At 39.3% G+C, this 23,822-nt stretch overlaps 1 protein-coding gene across 1 annotated transcript in view; it reads right to left on the bottom strand.

Annotated features, from left to right (window-relative positions):
• LDAH (lipid droplet associated hydrolase) overlaps positions 1-23,822 on the bottom strand; it is a 127,243-nt gene that overhangs the window by 22,999 nt on the left and 80,422 nt on the right. Inside the window, exon 5 of the mRNA XM_069805704.1 lies at positions 17,392-17,632. Within this exon, the coding sequence (XP_069661805.1) occupies positions 17,392-17,632 (241 nt within the window). The remainder of the gene's footprint in view (positions 1-17,391; positions 17,633-23,822) is intronic.

Genomic DNA, 23,822 nt, shown 5'->3' with positions numbered 1-23,822 from the left:
TGAAGGTCATTTTGATCCTCTCCCTCTCCAGAGTATCTGCAGCATATTCTAGCATGGTACTATCTGTAAAATGAGTAAACACGCACTGTATTCCATCAGTCACATCCCACAAGAAGATAAGACTGTTACAAAACCCTACCAGCTGCATCTTCCCAGATTCAAAAATCCTCCTGAACCCCATTTTCCAAACAGTCCTACATCTGACTAGCTGTTGTTTCAGGTATGTCATATTTTCCAAACGTTGTTATAAGAATGTAACAGGAGACACTGTAAAAATCTTTACTAAGGCCAAAATATCCTAAATCTACTGCTTCCCTCTAATCCATGTTACATTGTAAGATGTTTAATGTCTGTGGAAAGCTGTACTGAAAGAGATACCATTATAGAGCAGGAACAGTAACCTTCTCTCTTGCTGCTCTGGAATGTCAAACTGGGCTTCTTCAGAAAAGCTATTTTTCTCAAAAGCTAAGTCACAAGTTCAGGGAGAAATCTCTCTGCTATTTCCTAATGCCATACTCTGCTAACCTTGGCATTTTTTGAATATTTAGTTCTTTCCTTTTAAAAAAAAAACCTTGTTCTGTTTCCTTATTTCATCAATACCAAACTGCTTTTTCAAAGGAAACAACTTGGAAGAATTCACTTGCTTTTTGTGTGTAATTAGAAAGCCATCTCAAAAGGCTCCCAGGGACTGTTACTATGAGCATTTCAGCAGCTCTGAAAATCAGGCTGTGAACTGGGCACAACCAGAAGCTGAGACCTACAAAATGCATGGCCTCTGAAATCTTTCACTAGGCTATGCAGAGGAAAGTCATCTTGTGAGATCACCTTGTCAGTGCTTGCTACTTGGTGTTACAGTCGCTGGAAAGACTTCCAACCTGTGCTAATGCTTCCTTTAGCTGCAAATCTCTAAAGATTCCCAGAATCATTACCAAGAGCCCTGGAAAAATGTTTATTGGTTTTGATTGTCATGATTTCAAGTACAATATAAAATGCAACCTAGAGCCCACGTGCTGAACTTCCTGAGTGATGAAGCCGTCTCACCAAAATCTGTAGAATGAGTCACTGCACAAATTGAAGCACATCCAGGGGTCTGCAGGACCCTGGCTCAAAATGCAAACATAGGGAATTGCAATAATGGGCTGTGTGGAAGTTGTATCAGAGTCGTGACCTTGGTGTCCATGCTAAAATTAGGGTGAACATGTAGCTTCAGCCTGTTTGGCGTTCACCACTGTATCTCACTACTCACTGAAGAAAGAAATATCTAGAGTTTAGTAAAGACAAAGTAAGATTGAAATTAGTATTCTGAAAAATCATTACATGTGAAAGATAAGACTGAATGTGGGATGAAAGGTCAGGAGGCCTGGAATTTTTCTGAACTACCACTGAAGTCCTCTGAGACCCTGTGCAAATTACAAAATCTGTATGTCTCAGTTTTCTCATTTTAAAAACATGCTTCAGGCTGCTATGACAATGAAGTGGTTTTTGTAGATGGTCTTAAGAATAGTTGAAGTGAAAAGCATTGTGTAAACATAATGACTATGAATTAGTCCTTGAAAAATATATTTCTTTAACAATAATGAAATTTACAGAGCCAAATTGATCATGTTCCTTTAGAACTGCCCACTACTACCTTGAATGTTGTATTTTACAGTGATCAAATAACAAAATCTTCACAGCTATCCGATCAAGAATACATCAAAAACAGAGCTAAGGGCTAGTCTGTTAAGTACCCAAAGCCAAGACATGTCTCTGTGAGAAAACTGTACTTGTTGAACTTCAAATCCCTCTCTAAACCGGCTTAGTGAAGCCAACACAAAAGGCTTGGAGGACACAATACTGCGCAAACATACACTTCTGCATATGATCTGCTACCTCTTTGCTTTTAACAGAAATGCTTAAAGTGATAATGTTAAGTATTTGAAGGATCGGACCTGTCCTGTAGTTTGAAATAGGTATGTCTTCCATCAATCCCTAACTGATACTTGGTTCAACTGAAATAAACTGATCTTGTCATAAAATGAAGATGTATGCAGTGTTTGCATGAGCTATATGAGAAGTTGTGCAGTTGATATAGTTTTCTGCTGAAAGCAAGCAAGTTCTACCTGCTTGGTGAAGGAGGAACTTAACCAGTGATAAATCATGAAAACATTCAGCATTTTAAGAATGCCGCCATGAGATGTGTAAATGAGATGAACACCAAATACATCGGTTCCTTTGGTAACTTGGATATTCAGGCCCTGAAATGAGAAGAGAGTTCTCATGGACATGAATGTGAGCACTTCAGAACTCCAGTCAGAGACCCACACAATGACTTGAGAGCACTTTACTTGGCATGGATGGTTTGCAGTATCAAGCCTGGAGCTGAATCCTAAATCCCGGCTCACAGAGATCTGACTCAAGAAGCCATCTCTATCCACTGAGGATACATAAACTGCAGTCCTCTCCTGAAAAGACTTTGGAAGAAAGGAACAAAGCTTATTCTTTTCTCATCCTTTGCCTGCATGGTAAAAGCCCAGTACCTCTGCGCTCTCAATTCCCATCTAGGAAACAGGCTCTAAAGATTTGGTCTTGAATCAGCCTAGGATTTCTAGGAAAGGAATGCATAGAAGCTCTTTAGCTTTTCCTGCCAACGTATTTTTGCTTATTCAATTTCTTTATCTGGTTTAACAGTCTAAAGCCAATTTCAGTGGTTTTTTTTTTTAATTTTCATGGTCTAATTCCATTCCTTCAAATCTGTACTTATATATATGCTGGACTGATATATTATGAGTCTGCCTGTGTCAGTGGGATAATCCAAAGCACAGAAAGTGAAGCATATAACGTGAATCTTTGCAGTATCATGGCCTCTGTAAATATTCCTTCATGTGGGTTTTTCACATATCAACTAGGAAAGGAAAAGCACTTCTCAAAGAAAAAAAGTGGTTGGAAACCTACAGAAACTGGCCAACATACCTGGCGACAGCTGTAGAACCCCAAAGTATTTTTATTACATTCTATTCCATCTCAAGTTGCTGGTACCCCTTGTAATTCACAACCAGATCACCAGAGTTTAACAATGAAAAAACCCATTGTTAATTATATAATTATCATAAACAATAAGGCCTGACAGCTTAAAAATGAAATCAAAGTTTTAACAGACAAATGCCGTGTTTATCATGCTTTTAACACATAAATACCTTCTTAAAATATCCTAACTGCTTATATGCAGATCTTTTATAGACACAGATTACCTTGAAAATGGAAGCCCTTAATTTATTCCCAGGTCAGGCTTACGAAATTAACTGCCAACTTAGTTTCTCCCCATGATCCTGTCAATGACCTTTTTCCTGCCCTGGTAGGATCATTCCCTCTCCATGGATTAAAGGTGATTAAGGATCAGTGTCAGTTTAGTCTCATACATTTGCTAAGCAGAGACGACAAACTGTGCCAAAATGTGTTTGATTTATTTGTGGGGGTTTTGTGATAGAGGAACCCCGATTGGGCTCAAATCAAGGATCCAGAAAAGAAAAGAGTGCTTTATATCATTGGTAGCTCTTTAACCCAAAGTGTCACAGCAAGGACTTAATATCCTTCAGCTAAATTATTAGTTTTCACAAACAATAATGACTGAAATCAATCAAGCTTTTCAGTGCTTAGGGTTATTTAACCACCAATTCAATTAGCCAGTTGTTAGATGAATACCTGTATCTATTGAGCTGAACTTCAAACACATTGATATATCCACAATGCATTCAAGCAAATAACGTATGAAATAGAAGATTTCCCGATTTTGAAGAAACACATGTCTAGCAGCGTTATTATTACTTTCTGAAGATTTTAGAGCTATATCCTAAACCAATGTGTTGTCAGTTGACTCTATGGATATCAACATAACTATGCTGGAACTTGGAAAGCTGTGCTAATTTCAGGGAAGAAACATGATTCTAACTTGGGACAGATAAACTTTCTCTTTATACTTGATTCTTGAAGCAATACCGAGATTTCCTGTACTAGGACTGAAATATGTGTTTTTCCCCTCAAGTCTTTAAACTTCTTGCTTGATTATTGAACATCCAAAGATCATTTTCTTGCTTATTTGCAAGAAAAAGATTAGATTAGGGCTAGATTAATCATAAATTTATGCTAGAAACTGAGAGGTCACATTATGTTGTCTGTGGAAATTCAAGATGAGTTCGAACTATGTCTGTATGGAAAGAAGTCTTAAAAAAAAAAGACCTGCACATGGTGCACATATCTGTAAAATATAACAGAGGATTAAGTATTTCTGAGTTAACCCTGATAAACTTTGAGAGATATACATACCCTTGATTAATTTAAAAATCAACTCTGTGTTGTGGTGCCATGACTAGATCTCATTCTCTGCGGTTTTGCTCTGTAGTCGGTATCTTAATTACGTAAAAACAATATTGTATTCTTTGCTGGGCTAAGCAGATGAATTTACTGTGACAGAAAGAATAGACAGAAAGAGATGCCATACTAGTGAAACAACAGAGACAATAACAAAGAAAAAAAACCTTTTCAACTTCATTGGCTAATGAATTTCAGGAAATAATCAGAATAGTTCCTTTTCCAACAAAAATGAGTGGTTGTGAAGATAGCCCCAATCTAGACACTTTAATGGATGCACACACACATTCTTTAATAGCTTGTTCATCAGACTAAAATAAACATAAGACTACAAAGGGTTACCCGAGCTCACTTCATTTCCCTACTGCTGTTGGCTTCAGATTATGTTGACTCTATCAACAAGATTGTGGCTGTAGGTGTAAATTTATTAAGTCCCACACATCAAAATATTGTTCTATTTTGTAAGTTAGTAGGAGCTATGCCCTGGAATGGGTACAGGAAGAAACATGAAGCCAAATTTTACTTCATGGTCCAGACAGCACAATTTCAACAGCATTAACCTCAGAAGAACATACTACATGATGTTCCACAGTGGACAAATTCAGAGGAAAGGGAGACCGCAGCTCTACCTTCACCATGCTTCCCAAATGCAAATCTGGTGCCACTACTCTTACCATATTTTGAACAACCAACCCCCTGAGCAGATGAATACAGAGAGTGGAGAGACTTCTTATGCTGTCTTACTAAGGCCACCATATACTAAGGTATTGTCTTTTTTCACCAAGAAATGAACAAACTTTCTTTAGCTAGAACTGGAGGAGTTTGTAAGAGACCAGTGAGCACCTTCTGACTGTGGTGCAGGCTATGGGTATTCTCTGTATTTCTATAGGGTATTCTGAGACCCTGCAGCATAGGCTTTCCTAGTCTATCTTACTCACCTTCAAACATTAAATACACCACCTTTTCCTTTGACTTCTCAATTTCTCAGCTTCTGCTTTGACAATTGTGAAGTCAAATTTCCACAGTCTGTTTTCTCACAACTGCTTTCCAACAATTAAACTGTTGCTGCTTTTGCAGGTATAAATATTCGCTGTATCTGCACTATTGTACTAAACGGAGCCAGGAACTATTTTGTGGCCCTGAGGCCAACTGGAATAGAATGGCTTTTTTTCACAGAATTAAATTTTTCCTCTACCAAAACTGCTTATTGGGAAGAGTGCATGGCACTGCTAACTCCTGAACCGTGCCTGAATAGTATGAGAATGCTAGTTGGAGAAGGCTAAAACCATACCAGAAAATTAATTAATAAACAGTATGGATGATCGTATTCCAGTGCTACCATGAGTCCTATACTCATTTAGCTGATTTCTAGAGGTAACCTACCTATCTTTGGCAGGTCCTACTATGTTTCTGTATCCTGCGTTCAACATGCAGAATGCAGATTCATTCAGACATTCAGTCAGACATTTTCTGAACTTTCAGATCGGCTTTTAACTAATGCCTGACATTTTTTGCCTGTATTTTGGTTTCCATGCAAAACATTCTGTGTTGCATCTCGTTATCTGTTTTGCTTGGTTCTTACTATGGTAAATTGTCCCTCATTAGAGTTCTGAAATTCTGGATGCTACTCTTTCATCTTTAATTAGTGTGTATGAAATTGTAGGGCTGGAAGGCATCTCCATTGGTTTTTTTGTCTTAAGGATAATCAATGATATTGCGACATTTTCAGCAGATACTTATCCATCCTGTCCTTAGGAAGCACAGATGATAAAAGTTTCATTATCTTCCTAAGAAACCCAGTCTAGAATTCCATTCTTATCATTAACTAAAATCTAATCTGAATCACCTTTTTGCAATGTATTCCATTACACATTACCTTGCCCACCATGGACACATGGATTAAATTATTCTCCTTTACTTGAAAACTCTTACCATGTCCTTCAGTTGTCCCTTGTTTAGTCTAAACGACTCTAGTTTATTTATTTTTTTCCTTGAAGGTTGTAATTTCTTGATATCTGTCACGGGATTCACCTGATTAAATGTGGATATATAAAGCTTAATTTTTCGCCCCTTCACAGTCAGTGGAAAGAACACAATTCATCTCATCCTAAAGTAGTCACCTAGATTAGACAAGTGTTACCCATATCTCTCCACTGAGTATGACAGGATTTTAAGGGGATTAGTGGATGAATAGAGCTCTATGTTGTAGACATGTTAAGTATTTCTGTCCTAGCACAAATGTTACCCTTTTGTGAATATATTCAGCCAATCTGCCTCTCACCTTCAAATTCTCTGTATCAAACTGCTATATATTCTCTGCCAATTGCTTTCTCTGCTTCACATCTCTCTCTCTCTCTCTCAGGCAATACATTATAAGAACATAGCTGAACAGTCTATATGTTGACAGCTTCCTTCCTCTACAGACATCAAGCACACTACATTATGGCACATTGGATGGCTTGGAATTTTATCAGAAAAAGTCTCTTGAATCCCATCTGTCACGGTTTGGTGGACGTAGTACTCAACAGGTCTCCCTGTCTTTAACACCTGGATATCAGAAGTCCATCCATCCTCCTCCTTTCTCCCCGCCGTTCTTTCCTGAGCAAGTTCTGTCCCTTCATATTGATATTCTAGTTCTGTCAGTTATCTCACTTATGTCTGTTAAGCAAATTAACTAATAGTTTTGGTAATTTATAAAGGCTTGCAACGCTACTTTATTTTCCATACTTTTGGAATTTACATTACATTACCTGCACATCATCTAGCTCATCTGCCCTCTTCCTGCCAGCATTCCTTTGATCTCTTATGAATTTCTTTGCCTACCATAATTTTAGATCCTTCACAAGTGCACTTTTGCTCAAAACAATATAGTTTCTTTTTATGTTTCCCCTTAAACTCATCCTCAAGCCTTCCTTACTAAATCTTTCAACGTTAATCACCTTTTCATGGTTCAGGAAGCCAAAGTCCCCATGACATCGGTCTGACTAATGGTGCTCCAACCTCTGTACACCTGTGCATACTTGCAAATATTCTTTAGAGGAAGTACAGTGGTTTTAATAACCATGTCTTATGCCCTGTGAAAACCAAGCAAACTCATTACACTGTCATTAGTCTCTCACTCTGTATAGTTTGTTTCCATACATCTTTCATTCCCACATTGACATTGCAGTTTCCCAGGACAGTTCTGATACTCTGCCTTGCAAAACTATCATTTACTGTCAAATTTTTCACAGAACCCATCTGCTATTTCACCATTTGCCATTTAACTGCTATTATTGCTATTATTTTAGACTGTTGTTTGTGTTGGCTAAGGACCACAGTAGAGACTGGGGACACATTTTGTCAGGTACTGGCAGTACTGCACATAGAAAAGCCTGAAATGATGCTTTCTTCTGTCACACAAGGGACTCCCACAGAACCTCCACAAATTCTTCGTCTCCTTCTCCCAGAAGGCTTCACTGACGCCTCCCTTAATAAATCTGCCTGGCAGGAGGATAATTTCACAATAACCTGGTATTGCAAAATGCTTGAGGAATATTTTAAAATATGCAAAACATTGGCCAGTTTTAATTCCCATTCCTGGCCTCTGTAAAGGTAAGCTGGAAAATTGGTAATTTGATGGTAATTGTAGCAAAACTGAAGAGTCCAAACTGACTGCCTGATGGATCTTTTTTGTAACTAAGAATTAGTTACAGCGTGTGGGAGTGCTAAAGGTCCCAGTCAAGAGTCGGCTTCAGACTATCAGGAAAAACATCATTTCTGCTCCACGGATTTTACAGTCTATTTCTAAATCCATGACTGTTCAACATTGAGTTGCATATAATGCAGAGTTTTGCTTGTCCTTCTGAGGGGCTACAAGCAGAAGGTGGAAGAAGAAAATAATTTTAATTCAATGGGACTATTATTGCCAAAGACTACTATTTTCACGTGCAACACAGCTCATCTGTACTTTGACATGCTGTAATAAGACTGTTTCAAAAGTCCTCTAAACGCTAAAGCAAAATTGCTTAAATTGCAAAGTGATGAATCAATTCTAGGTTGGATGCCCATGCTAAAGTGAAACGCCCTGCAAAAAGTAGATTGAACTTTTGAAAATAGGTTTCTTCAGGGTATGTACTACTATCTGGTCACACTTTTCTCCTGGTAAGTTGCCCGTCTTATTCTAAGGTTTTTTTGGAGGACTGTAACACTAGTTTCCTTTCCAGTTTATCCTTTGCTCTTGAGGAAGCAATCTCTGTCATTCCTCAGAGTCAGAAAACAGTGGTAAGAACTAATAATACCAAACAGCAGTGTAATTTCCTATGGGGAAAACATATTTTCTACCAGTAATTATTGCCAACAGCAATCTTGGAAATATCATATAACTTATTGTTTAAAACATCAAACAGAAGGAACTGCTTAGTATCAAGGATGACTAATGCAGGAACATGTGCTTCCACACATGCACACACACATTAGATAAAATGTTGATGTTTGGAGGTTTACAAGATGTAAACATTGACTTTGGGTTCTACTTAAGTTAACACTTGTGTTTAGTATGAAAACATACCAGTATATATATAACCATGATCAACATAAAAAGGGATAAATAGCTGCAATTGTTATGATGGACTTCTCCAATCTGCTTGGTACTATACTTGCGGGAAGATCAGAACTATACAAGAAAACCAGTCAGCTGCGCTCGAGAAAGCATACTAGAGGCTGAAGGCAAAAATAAAAAATTATTAAAAAATTATACCCAGGTGCTTCACAAACAATAGATGCCCTGTTGAGGAGTGCGAAAAACACTCATTTACTTTGCACGATGAAGCATGCACAGGTGAAGTGGGGTGTGTGATGGAAACTGAAATGTCTATGGACTTAATCCTGCCCTAAGTTACTCTGGAACAACCCCCATCATCTTCAAATGACAGAACTATCCCTTAGCTGAAAAATTCATCTCCAGTTTAAGCTCTCGCATATATTCTGGCAGATGGCCGTGATGACAGGATTTCTCCTAAGGTCCAAATTTTTGGTTGTGGAAAGTGTCTGCTCTCTTACCCTGCAAGAGTGGCATAGAAGGGTCTGGTGTAAGTGGTGCTCAGTCCCACAGGGAGTGCCCAGGATGGACACCCTCTGCAGCAGTTTAGCATCTCCACATTGTGGTTTCTGCCTGAGCTCTACTGGGATTAATATGCTCTACTAGACAAAGGTTTATGCATGTGAGTAGCTATATGGAGGCCAGTTTAAACACTTTTCTGGATTGAGACTTGATGCTGCCTCTTTCTTCAGGAACCCTGATGAAATTCAGCAACTGGACCACCCGTCCTTTGAATGAGGTGAACTTCTCTCAGACGGAGTGGCTTTGATTGGTATGAAAGGTGAACTTTATACCACTCTTCATTAAACATAAATAACTGTTTTTAAAGCTCATTTTAAATACACCTGACCATTGCACAAACCAGCAAGAAATCCCCTGCACCACTGGGTTTCCTCAAGATAAGCCAACATTTCCTTCACAGATCCATGAAGACTCTGTAGGCATTTTCTCCTTGTCAATATTGTCACAGTACAGAATTAGGCAAGGGAGGCGGTGAGCGCTGGTGGACATTTTCATGACAAGAAGCAGCAGCAAAGCAGATCGCAATATTGCTTTAGCTGACTGTAGGAATTACATCCAGACCAGTGTCCCCTTTAGGCACATGGAATGACAGGTATTGCATCAGTTAGCAGCTTTGTAAATGTCATTTTCCAAAAAAACCTTATTCCAAGACACAAATGCCTATAGTTTACCCATAGGTATGGACTTTGTGTGTGTTTAAGTGCTTTGCTGGGACTGCATGATGAAAGAGTTCAATGAATCAAGCTAAATTCCCAACCAGTAAACACAAGTTATGACAGAGCCATGAGCCCTACTTCAGATATTCCTTAGGAGAATTTAGACAGACACTTCTGAGACAAAAGGCATGAGCCTACTGCAGAAGGGAATCCTTCTCCTGAATTCAGGGGGCTTTGTATTGGGCCCAGGGAAAATAAAGTGCCAAATTGCAGATGACTATCTGGCACTGGCTAACACGAAGCAACTGTAGCTGCTAGCACTGAACTGGCATATACTTATTTTCAACATCCTTTCTGCTTTGTTGTTGTTACCCCTTCCTTTTTCATGCCATTTGCAACACGTCATTAGACTCGCTGCAAATTTGTGGGAGTAAATCGTATCCTTGGGGATGAAACCCCACCAGGGGCGAATAAACAATCTCCCCTTCCTCAACCAAATCCCAACTGTGCCTCACATTTCATGGAAATGATCAGCAGTTCCACTATCAAAACATTCACGCCTTCTGAGTAATATTTATGATGGGAGTTTTTTACGTTGGGTTCCCCCCCCCCAAGAAGAAAAATAGGAATAATTAACAGAAATAAACCCAGTGACAAATTTCCACATTATTACTATTATTTTCACAAGGCTTTCACAGGAAAGTAAAAGCTTTTGCAAGTAATAAAAGTCCTTGTTAAACATCTTTCTTTCTTTTGGAAATGGGCTAAATTATGAAACAGATTGACTTTAAAAAATAAATAGGACTATAAATACATAAAAGTCATTGCTTTCCTCCAGTAATTTAATATGAGCATCCTACTCTGAAATAAGGAAAAGTTTAGTTCACTCGCAGAAAGAATAAAGCAGATGTGAGGTTTTTCCGTCAGCTTAAGTGCTGCCTTGGTAAGGTGAGTTGTCCGACTGCATTAAACAAACATTTTAGTCAGGCATCACACAGGAAAATAAACAGTAGCAGAGGAAACATGAAAATATTAAAGACTGTTATTCTTTGGCCCCTTTTCCTGCTAAGCAGGTGATAAAATATTACTGTGTTTCCACAGGTAAGGAAACACGCTCTTAAACACTTCGCAGAAATACATATTACGATCATCACTTAAAACGTCAGAAGTGGATAGGACTCAACTGTGACAGCACACAGGAGCCTACCGAGAAACTCTGCAGAAGCAGAGTATTTAGCACGCCAGGTCAGACTGCTGGGCTACCCAAAGCAGCCTTCTGACCCCTGGCAATATGTGGCAGTAGCAAATTCAGACACAGGCAAAAAACATCTTGTAAGAGACAGCTGTAGAGTTACCTGACTTCAGGAAAGATGACTTCTCTTGAATCCTAATTAGTTAGATGCTAGTGAGAGGGAAGGAGATTATCTGCTGTATCATTTTGACCTCTTTCTGCCCCACTGAGAATCAAAGAATGCACCCAGGAAGAAGAGAGGAGACCTCCTGAGCTTCATCCATTTTGCCAAATTGTGATACACTACACTACACTGTACAGATTTAACATTATTTAGTTTATGTAGATGCAATTTACGTACCACGTAAGTAATTTCTGTTCTCTGTGAAATTTTGTCTAGCTACACATCATGTCTGAAATTCTATACATATTTAATTACAAAAGTAGAAAAATATCCTTGAAATTAGTTCTGCATTATAGCCAGAAGTTACCTAGAACTTACATTCATCAGAAAAAAACAAAGCAATCACTTTTTACTACCAGGGCTTTGATTTCAGTCAGCCTGGAAAATCAACTTGAAAATGTACTGGTCTACATTCAAAGATCTGCACCGTTGTCCAGTGGCAAGGGGGGAGGGACAGCTTTTATTCTCCTGCCCGCTATGAAAAACGTAGGTGTGAGATTGCAAGGTGCTACCTGAAATCCTTTGTGGTATCAGTTTCTGCCTCTATTTTAAAATGCACTGCATGCACATCAGCCTGTCTAGCCAATGTAATTTGTGGAAGCTGCTCATGACTAACATATGTATATATATTTATAAGGTTAAACTAATGGTTAAGCACGTTCAGTAGATCAACTGTTGCCCTGGGATGCAGGTCTACGTACAGTTCTGCTGCTAATCAGTGATGCTGGGCAATAGCTCATTGCTTGTCTTGAATGTCAGGTTCTTTTTCAAATGTGCTAGTACAGTGTTTGAAATAATAAAACCTGGATGAGAATATAATGTGCAGCTCCCCCTTGGCTTTGCATGCCTCAATGGAGAGTTTTAGTTCCATTCAGCTTGGAACGCAGAGCTCTTTCGATTTCATTCCATAAAACCAAATCAGAAGAGCTCTGCCTTCTGTGCTGAATTTAGAGATGCGCATTGTGTCTTCTGTTACTTTTAGGAGTTAAATTTTAATTTCAGTGCAAGAAAAGAACACCATTTTAATTTAAAAACAAAGAAAGAAAAGTAAACTCAGTTTTAGCTATGTGGTTACATAGCTTTTTCAAATACTCTTTAGGGGGCAAAGCACTCTTATTTCACCATTTCAGGTGAATTCATTTATCAAGTGCTTACCTAATACTTTAAACACTGGGTTTTAACTCTGAAAAATATAAGCAGAATAGGTGGAGGCGCTATTGAGTGCCACGAATACACCACCACGCACTGTCCTTACCCAAGTATTTCAGTTAGATGGGTATTCCTACGGCATTTTAGTCCCAAAAAAGAACTCTCCAAAAATTTCCCATCTCATCAGGAAATGGAGGTGGAGATGTAAAATGAGTTTTCAAAGAAGGTAGGAAAGAAACAACAGGAATCCCGCTAGAAACCAGCAATTATAAATTCTAGTGCAGCCAAAGCATGGGATACCTGACTGTCCTGGCAGCAAGGGTAAAGGCTGCATGGACAATTCTCAGATCACATTGTTTTCTGATGTCTGCAGCAAAATGAGCAGCCAGTAGACAGAGTGGGATTTACCTCCTCCAATTTTAGGTATCTAGTAGACAGAGGGTCCCTTTGAGGTCAGTAAAGAGAAACAGTCATCTCTTCACCTGTCCTGCTTTGGATGCCAACTATTTGGACAGCACGATGTCTGCAGTGGTCAGACGAAGACCACCCATAATGTCATATTTAAAATCTCTCTGATTAAGAAAAGGGAATTGGAACAGAAACAGATCTCAACACATGACAACTCCCAATGTTAGGAAAATTCAAACCCAGAATGAAATTTTCCAGTTGGCTCCCTGGAGATAAAATTTTAAAATAACTTCGCCAATGTAAAAGCTTATGTTCCATTTTCATAGCAACTGGAAGCCTATGTTTCACTGGCTTTTGATACAAATTTATCTCCCAGATGCTATTCGACAGTTATGCAAATTCTAACCTACGATAAAGCATTTTACTCCATGGCACTTCAGGGGTGTAATTTTGCTATCCTGTACAGCTAACAGAGAGAGGTAGCTACTGCTGGGAGACAAGCCTCAATACCTCAGTCAGGACTCTCGCTTCCTATGCAGTCCTGCTGGCATAAGAGTGGAGTGTCTGAAAATGTCTTAGTCCTTTTTTCTCTGTAAAATGAGGGAAATGTAAACACTCCACACAAAATCTGAATGTCTCCACACTTGGAACAAGATAAAATTTGAATCCAAACGCTGAAGTTTAATCTTAGTTCCTTGTCTTCTTACAACATCTCTCGGAGGCTTAAAATAAACTGGAAATCTACTGTCTCCAGCCTGCATTCGTGTGACAGCCTGAACCCATGTGAAACCCTCATTTCAGGTTTCTGGGTCCCCTCCTTCCCAACCTGCCTGAACTGCACAAAGCAGACCTCCTCCCACCCCAGCTCCCCGGGCTCCCCCGCTCCCCAGATAGGTTACACAAACAGGGAGATTCCTCCGGGGAAGTCACAGGTTCAAGATCACAAAGGACGCACTGCGTTTGGGCCAGTTGGAGGTTTTTCTTGCTATTGTGCTTATCTGTATCTTCACTGTCATCCAGACGTTAACCTCTGACCTGCACGCCCGCCTCTTGAAAAAGCCTTGCAGTGTTTACCCATTATGTAATGTCTGTGCTTTTGTGGAAATTTTACAGAAACAAATGGAGGAAGTTTGCCAGTCAAACGGCTGGACAATAAATCCTGTCCCATGTAGATAGAACGCTTTACTGTCACTGTAAGTCTGCTACTGGCATCTGTCACCGAAGAAATGTTTACAAATTTCAACGCGCTGGAGTGCCAAAGTATTCCAGTGTTGCGGGACTGTACATGATTTGTAGAACAACCACCACCGTGCTAGATAGGGGTATCCTTGTTTTGTTAGCCTGAATAAACAGAGTGACAATGTTTCAGATAACTCAAGGTCACTCATGTCCAATTTTTCTGTCTATTCATCTCTGAGTTTCACAATACAAGTACCCAAATGCTAGTTTGTTCACCGTAATGTTTCTTCTGCCCTAAGAAACTTCTGCTAAAAGTTTAATCCAGGTAGGCAAACTTCTTTCAGACCCCTCTGCTTATTTCTAATAGGTCCTTTACTACTTCCACACCATGTCTTCCCATCCTTCCTTACAATCTGTTTTCTTTACAGTCCTTGCTGTCTCTCCTGTTTCTGTATTACCTCCCCTTTGGGACAAGACGGTATGTTACCTTTCTGCACAGTGTCATCGCGATGCCTTCTGCTGCGTGACTGGGGCTTCTATGTATCATCAACTATAAAGTTAGGGCGATGGAAAGATGAGTTTGGATAAGAAGCAGGAACAAACATCATTTGAAATGGTGGGACAGATATGTAATATAATTCTTCCTTCACTGACTCTTTCAACCAAGGGCCTGGTTCTGCTGCCACTGAATGGAGCTTTTCACGGGCGCAGCACTCGGTCTTAGAGTTCCGCTATAATTAAGTTTTCCAATCTCATTTCCTTTCAGAGGAGAGAAAACATTGTTGTGACTAAGCTTGGGATGTGGTAACAAATCCCTGGCAGGTTGGTTTGTTTTAACGGACGTATTAGTTTGAAGGAAACTTTTACCATCTTTTCTGCCTTTAATCACAGCTTTTATTACAATTACAGTAATGCAACAGATGTACATGCCAAAGGCAATATGTGTATTTTTAATGAGTTGACATGCAACCTTCCTGGAGAGGAGAAACAACTTCATTTGCTGAACGTTTCTGAACCATATCTAGCAGTTTATTAAGGGACAAGAAACCAATCAGAAAAACGTTTACCACAAATTCAGAGGCTTCAGTAACTCACAGATGAGTGGTCCCATAAGACAGACTCAGTTGTTGTGCTCAGTTTAGCAGATTTTTGCTGAATGGTTACATTTTCTATTGTCCGCAAACAATCCAAGAGAAGGTTAACAGGCAATATCTGGAAAGCCCTAAGATTATTAATCCACACATGTGGTCCTGAGTCACCGGGCTGTAAAACATCATCAGTTTCCAAAGATGAAACCAAAGGGGAATTCTGCTCAAGAGAGATGATATCACAAGCCCAAAGGAACTAGTTGCATCCATAAGGCCTGTTAATGCAAGTTTTACAAGACATTGGCTCACAGGGGTTTTCATTCTGGTATAACGAATTCAGTCAATAAATTGAACATAGGCAGAGGTCACATCCTATGAGCACGAGAGCCTTCAGCCTGGTTTCTTGCCTCAATTTACCTTACAGCTTAGACACGGATCAGACACTGATGCACACAGAAAATTACAACAGGCTCACACACACACACACACGCACGCCAACCAGGCTCATTTACCTGAGGACCAAAGAGCTCGGCACATCAGGCTCCAACAGCAGCACACAAAAAACGTTCTGTTAAATTATTCCTGCCACTGCTGTGGCCTGAGCCAAACAGCCCTCACAAACAATGGCTGGCCACGCTTTTTTGGAGGTTAATGCAGGCCAAGGACCATTTCCAATACAACCCTGGACGTGGATAACCAGTTTTGAGAGGTAAAAGTTTATCTGTGGGGACCAGAGAAGGGTTCCTGGCTTGTGGAGATGTGACCCCACAGACCTTCACATACCTTTCTCTGAGACTAAATTATCAAAGGAAGAAACCTGAAAGCCTAGCGTACGTATGACTGCATGCTTGCTTTCTCCTGGGTCACCATAAACTTGTCATAAATTAGTAGGAACTGAAGCAACGGACCACAGGACTCCTGTCAGAAGTTCACATTATCAGCTGGGAGCCTGATTTTGTCAGGCACAGGGTACTGCAGCGGAGTGACTGTCGTTATGCCAGGTTTGTACAACATAAACAGGGCTGTCTAGGTTTGGCAGTAAGAACCCTCACTGCCCATCCTGCTTTCAGTCTCTCTACAGTCCTACAGCTATAGCCTCCAATACAGACCAACACATCCACAGATATCTGCAAGAGGTATAGGACCTCGCTGCAATCACAGAGTTACTCTGGCACATCTGTTTGGACGATTAGTAGGTAAAATTTAACTGATAGAAGACAGAGCACAACTGGAAATGTAGGAATGTGTTTTTACTACTATTAATGCAATCAAAACTTCCTTCTTGCTATTATTACTGTGTTAGCATGTCAATTCTATTCCAAATTGTTTTCAACTCCTAACTTACCAAAATACCTGGAGTATAGCACAATCCATGTTCTGGTTTTCATTCTAAACTTAACATAATTTATCTGAAATTATTCCCTTTCTTAAAGCTGTTTCTCTTGCTAGAATGTGCAAAATATGCATACATTATGCACTGGAGGAACGTTAATCTTCTACCTTTCTCCATATGCTCAAAAAAGTGCTGAAATTCTTCTGTGCATAAAGTAACTTCTGTGTGTCTTTGTAGGATGAAGGCTCTTTTCTGAATTTACCAATATTCCAATTCAGATAACAAAATCTATACAGATGGTTAAATCATAGCTTTGAAAAAAACAGATGCAAAGAACCCTTTGTGAAACTGATTACTGATTTATTTTCACCATCCAATATGAATGAAATGCAAAAAGTAAGCAGACATAAGTAACATAAACCAGATTGTAAAACAGTGTTTCGATCACGAGATACTGTTAGTAGTATAGGTCAGTTTTCTTAAGAAATATATATTCTTTAGGAAAATATTTTATTTGTTATTTTCCTCTTAAGATTTTTTTTTAATTGACTCATTTGAGGTTTTCCTGTACCCATGGTCTTAATTTGAGAAAAGATTAGACCTGTCCTTCTTCAAAACTTACTCATGCTTTAGTATTAAGCTTTTGCCCACAAACTACATCAACACTGAACAAGAACAATACAAAAGCTGGCGTAACAAAAAAGAAGGTGCTCACCAATGCAGTCCACGCTGAAAAGATTTACGGAGGTTGTTATGGAAGATTCATCACAGGTCTTCATTCCTCGCAGGGCAAACCGCACCAGGGAGGCTTTGACTCCCTCCGGTAGGAAGGACAGCAGGTAGACGGGCATGTACAGAACGTAACGAAGTTTGCACAGCAAAGGGGTCATCAGCTTTCCTTGAGGGGACTGAGCCATACGCTCTATCGTCGGAAACAGCAGCACAGAGCGAAGAACCTGCCAGGCCATGAGAAAATGACTGTCAGCAAAGTCCTATCGCACCACATCCCAGCCCAAGAGACTTAATTTTTAAATGAGTCTCTGCTTGAAATGAAGTTGGGTTTCCAGGCGCGTTGCACCTCAGACGTGTAGGCAGGCTTTGTGGCATGCCCAGGTTGAATTTTTTGAAAGACGAAGCAAACGAGAACGTGGTTATGAAATGCTCAGTTCTATCGGTTTTGAAACAAGTGCCCAGGAGCGCGAGCACAGCCACTTGCTCCAGGAGGACGGCGATCCCACCAGAGGGCAGCAGGCAGGAACCGTCACTCTGGTCCAGGCAGATTTTTTTATTTCAGCAGAAGTACATTGTTTTTTATTTCATCTGTTAAACTATTTTCCCTAAGTAAACCAAACAAACAAACTAAAAAAATGTCAGCCACTCTGACAGTAACTTTACAGTTTGACAACACGTGGGGTTTTCAATTTGCAGTTCAATATAGGTAAACTTGGTCAGAACAAAAGCCTAAGCATGCAGCCCCTTCACTAAGATGTGTACAGTGGTGCACAATACTGCTTTTTCTATGTTATAGTGAAATAGACATATTCTAAAGCTGGTAATTATTTTATGTTATGATAATAGAATACACTGTAGCCTTAAAAGAGAATGAAATTAATTAAAAGGCCACCCACACTAACCAGAAGTAAATTAATATACCTGCTCTCAATTACATTTCAATGTTAAGATCAAACGAATATTCTAAAAGGATACCTGCCACTTTTTTATGGAAGTAAAACCATATTGCAAGAATTCATATAGGAAAAACTCTCAAAAACACACGACTGCAGTACCTAACATAAGTATCAAGAAAGTAAAGTAACAGAGATTCTGGATCTTACATTTGCAGATAATTAGGTATAAATTGCTGTGTCTTGTCGGTGACTCAGACTAAATAAAATAGATGTAGTTATATATGTCTGCTTACTGCATATATCATTCTATGTATTGCACAAATTAGATTCAGATTTTTGTAAAAAATATTTAAAAATAATTGTCTTTACTCTCAGATGAGATTCAGCTAATGTATGCCACTGCATCTGTGTGCAGCACCACTGGTCTCAGCAGCTATCCAGTGGAAGGCAGGGTGTGCCACCAAGAGATGCTTAAAAAATCTGGGCATTGTAACATAGCATACAGAAGAAATTGAGGAAATATCAGTAACTTGCCATGCTGTACTTTCTACAGTATTTTAAAAGCAGACTTTGAAAGTGCTATTTATATCGAATACAGAACTATTTTAAGAAATCTTTCTACTTTCCAGCTGATACTACTTTGGTTTTAGACAAAGAAAAATACATTCGCAAGGAAATCAATCCTGGGCCTCTTTTTATTAAAGGCAACCAGCAGCTGAAGAATAGGAATGCAAGACTTGTACTAAATTATATGGTAGTTTCGTGATATTTCAGCTAGGAGCTGAACTCAAACTGTGGTGATCTAAAGCAGATTTGACCTGCGTTCCCAGGCACACATTAATCCTTTGACATTACAGTTTATAGATACAGGATTAGTTGCTTGGAGAGCTGTACTAACCACTGGGGGAAGTTGCTAAACCTTGGAGGAAAAAGGACAAACCAAGAAAGCTGTTACAATGTCCCATGCATTCCTGCATTTTTTAATGACACACAAATTTAAAAGATGATGGTAAGATGGAGGATAATTTTATTTAATTTCTTTCTTTTTTTAATCTTTTGCAGACAATAATAGAGAAATGTAAAATTCACATTTTTCAAACACTTATCAACTATTTCTTAGTTTACTGCTAGATTCCTGAGCCAGGATTTTGAAATGTACATCTGACTGCAGAATTGCTTAAAGATGTAGTTCAACTTCTTAGCAACGCAACTGCAGATACAAGAGATTTAACATACTTTATTCTAATGACACATATGTTCATTAAAAAAGTCTGTCATGTTTGTGTCTTCAAATAAGTGAAGTAGAAATATACAGGTAAAATGAAGGAAATTAATGAGATTCAAATGCTCAACAACAGTTATATAATTTTTTTACTTTTCAAATACCATGATCTTATCTATATGCAATTTACACTAGCTGAAATCAAGGAGATGGCAGAGAATTATATTCAAGTTACAACTTTCAGAATTATTAGAAGACCAGTCATCATAAGCACCAGGTATCGTCACACCTCTGAATGCCACAGTATATACCATTAAGTAGTCCGTAAAGGTTAATGACCCCTTTATTTATAGAAACCCTTCTCACACTTAATGATAGAAGTTTCTTGTGATAACAATCAGTCAAAACACAAAAAATATTACACATAACTAGAGAGAGAAATCCAGATTCACCTGGTTAAAACTACCCCCAAAGTCCAGCGATTTTTATCGGTTAAGCACATGGGAAGGCAGAGAGCTGGGCAGCTAGAGACGGTAGTCACAGAGACTCAAGCAGGTCTGGGGACTACTGGAAGTTGGCCAGTGAATCTACTGAAGGCAAACACGCTCTGTGCCCAGGAGTTGCTGAGAGCTGTGAGTCGTATCACCTACCCTTGCTGTGCTTTCATCAACCTGCTAAAAATAGTACATATATTCTTACATCATACTGGAATTGTCACTGTTGATTGTTGTGACAATAAATGGTATTTGTAAAACTGTCATTCAACTTATTTAACAATTATTTATTTAACATGCTATTAAATTGCAAGATTTCAACACTCAGGATGATGCATACATTAAAGTTTAACGTGTAAGGCATAGATGTTCTTTGGGTTAGTCACCAGTCAGCTGCTTCTATTTTCATCATTAATTTTTAACTCTTTCAATTAAATAGGGCTCAAGACCTGAATGGTTCAAGGGACTGTAATACGATGCAGTGTCTCAGAAGTTTTACGTCTTGTTAACAACAAAAAGCTAACATTACCTGCAAGCTCGTCATGTAATTCGATGTGGGTGCCAAGGCAGCTCCTAGTCCCTAGTCAAGCAGTGTATGTATCACTGAAAAAATGAATGGGGCATGGCCTGAGCATGTGTCCAGAGGACAAACCGCCTGAGAAGCCCAATGTGTTCTGCCCCGTATTCCTTCAACACACACCACAGTAGGAAGGTGTGGGGACTTCTGGAGTTTCACTTTTGTCACTGTTTATATACTTTGGTATCTAGAGTGATCAGTCGGTCAACTTCAGGTATGTATGACCTGCACAGTAAATTTTACAACACAGAAGGAAGAGAAACTACTTATTTCACAGGAAAAGTGAGCCCTCAAAGCAAAGAATATTAAATGCCCGTTCCCCAAAAGCATGGCACTGACCCAGCTTTGTTTAGGCAGGATCCCTAAATGAATATGATTCACTTCATGTGATCACTGCTTCATATAAATATTAAAGAATAAAACAAAGGCTTCCTCCAAACTACCTACATAAAGAACACATACATTGCTGTACATCTGGGCTTTCTATTCAGCTTTTAGTATTTCTAAAACAAGATGACAAGGTGACAACTGAGCACCTTCAAGTCTTCACTGGATAATGGTTATGTCAACATGTTTTCGGATTTGCAGAAAAAGTTGCAAGTTTTATTGTTTTGATTAAAATGAGAACAGAGTACAAAAAGCCAAACAATTACATTTACAATAAATTGTTGTTTATCACTGCACAATTTAATAGTCTCAACTACACCAGCAAAGGATTTTTTGTAAAATATTTAAATGGTTTCTTTATAAAAACACTAAAAGTATGGAAATCGGATGAAGCTAAAAAAACTCCACAGTAATATTTTTCATTAGTGCCTTCTACTGAAAGAGTTTAAATATATTCATCAGCTACAATTCGAAGTTTGAGCGGGTAATACTACTTGTTACAGGGACTGGTAAACAACAGTACTGAGGACGTAACACCACGCTTAAAAACTGGATGCCACTTACAACCAGCATTCAAAAAAGTGACTCAACTTTCAGAGCGGTTAACTCCTGTGATGCCAATGAGAAGAGCTCAATACTTTTGAAATTAGGCAGTTCTGATTGCGCACAAGAAATGCTGGTTACAGATTCGGGACCTCAGGTGCGCACCGTGCTGAGCTCACGCAGCTGAGGGCCTGGAGGGAGCTGTCACACTGTGCCGCTTGCTCTTAATACAGAGTGACATTTTGCTAAGAAAAACAAAACGGGAGGGAAAAGCTGGCAGGACATGAAAAGGCAGACGCTGACTGACAGAAAGGAGCAGGAGCCATTTTAAAGATCTGTTTCAGAAGAGACCCCGAGTAGGTGAATTCATTAATTACAGCCAGGCTTTCTCAGTCCCGTACTTTGGCTCTCGACGGACAGACCGTCCCTGCCCACGACACCTCACAGGCACATTCAGATCTCTCTACCGAAGTTCTAAACCAACAAGACTCTGATCCACTGAAGAAAATACCAGAAAGAGAAACTTCCTCAGAAATAACCCGCTGGTTCGCTCTGCTTTAATGGCAGAAGCAGCGGTCGCTGGAGGCTCACGTTGACTTTTCAGCGGGGAAGGGGTTGGAAATTCCTCGCTCCTGTTGCATAATCTGTTCTTAATCACCAAGGGGGCAGAAACAGTTAATGTAATAACCACCAACAAAAAGAACATAAGGCTCGGGTCCCATGCCGGTTATGCAACTTGGAGCCCATGAGGAACTCCAGAGATCAAATCAGCGTGCAGAAGCAAGGAAGCAATCTATTATGTTTTATAACTGACCCATCGCACGGCCGATGCTCAGTAAAGGAGCATCCAAGCACAGTTCTGCCGCTCGCCCGCAGACCCCGCAGCCAAACACCCCTGCGCCGCAGCAACAGCACCACTGCGTGCACGACTCCAAATCACACGGCTGGAAAGAAAACGGGCACGGAAGTTTTACTTAAAATTCCTTCAAAACCCTACAAAAAGGAAAAGCTGTTTCTCTGTCAAAAGTAATACTTCTTTTGATATATATTAGTTCATCCCATATACTAGTTTGTTATTCCTCTGTTGTGTTGGCAGAGGAAAAGCTATTATCTGTCAGGTGAAACCTAGTACATTTTTCAAAGATAACATAATGATGCACTTAATGGTAATCTACAGTCTACCCTTGACACGGAATGCCACATTAATCACAATTTCTTTACTCGGTATGCAGAAACCTGCAGGCAAAACAATGAGGGTCAGGGAAGTATTCCCTGCTTTATTACCACAGCTGTGCTGAGCAGATTTCCAAGAAAACACACAGGACAAACCAGACAGCATTGGCTTGGGCTTTCCTCTCACCAGAGCGGGACTTTCTGGACATGCCCGTTCACTTTGCTCAGTCATGAATTATACATAATACAGTATAGTGTAGTATAGTACAATGTAATACACTACAATGCAATATATATAATATAGAGTTATATTTTAAAATCTTGAACAATTTCTTCTTCAACTGTTCAAGATGCCATTTGGTTTGATGAATCAGCAAACTGTCTGTCACAGCTCAGTATCAACAAACCCACATGATTCCATGACAGCAAAAGAACTAAAGAATCAACTCAAGTGACAAAAAAATTATTTCACTCCTGCTGTGAAGAACATACTGCGTGCACTTTCTTCTATTTTATGTTATGGATCTCCTGCGATCCTAAACGAATGTTTGGGCATATTAAATGGGAACAGACAAACACAGTTAATAGAAAATCTTATCATTGAAAATTTCAAAGTGCTTTATAAGAATTAAGTCCCACAGAGAAGTCTTACCATACTTATTTTATGGATCAATAAATGGAAATTCAGGAAGTTACATGACTTATTTCTATTACTTTTTAGTCAGGCAAAGTCTGCATTTGCACTAAAGGACCCTAACATTAGTCTGCTTAGAAATCAGAAACCTATTATGTATTTGGTTAATGTTTGCAGATCTGGTCTTCAAATTGACATACACATTGTGAAAGTAAAGACTTAAACTGTGTGGTAATTCACAATCCTCTGGTCTAACCAAAGCTTACTTTTCTGGGTAACCAAACTATTTCTGTAAAAAACAGTGGTAGGAAAAAAACCAAACAACCAACACTTTGTAGAAAAGTTTGCATTTTTTTACGATGAACATGATGGTGGCTTAGTTCGTTAGTGCTTCCTTAGTTCAAGAGAGTCTTCTGTTACCATCTTCTACAGCCCCCTCCCAACATACTGCTGTGAGGCAGGGGCACGTGCACTTGATTTCACACTTT

Source organism: Haliaeetus albicilla, chromosome 18 (genome assembly GCF_947461875.1).
Source record: "Haliaeetus albicilla chromosome 18, bHalAlb1.1, whole genome shotgun sequence".
NCBI classification, from domain to species: Eukaryota; Metazoa; Chordata; class Aves; order Accipitriformes; family Accipitridae; genus Haliaeetus; species Haliaeetus albicilla.
This window is presented reverse-complemented; position numbering and strand designations above follow the sequence as displayed.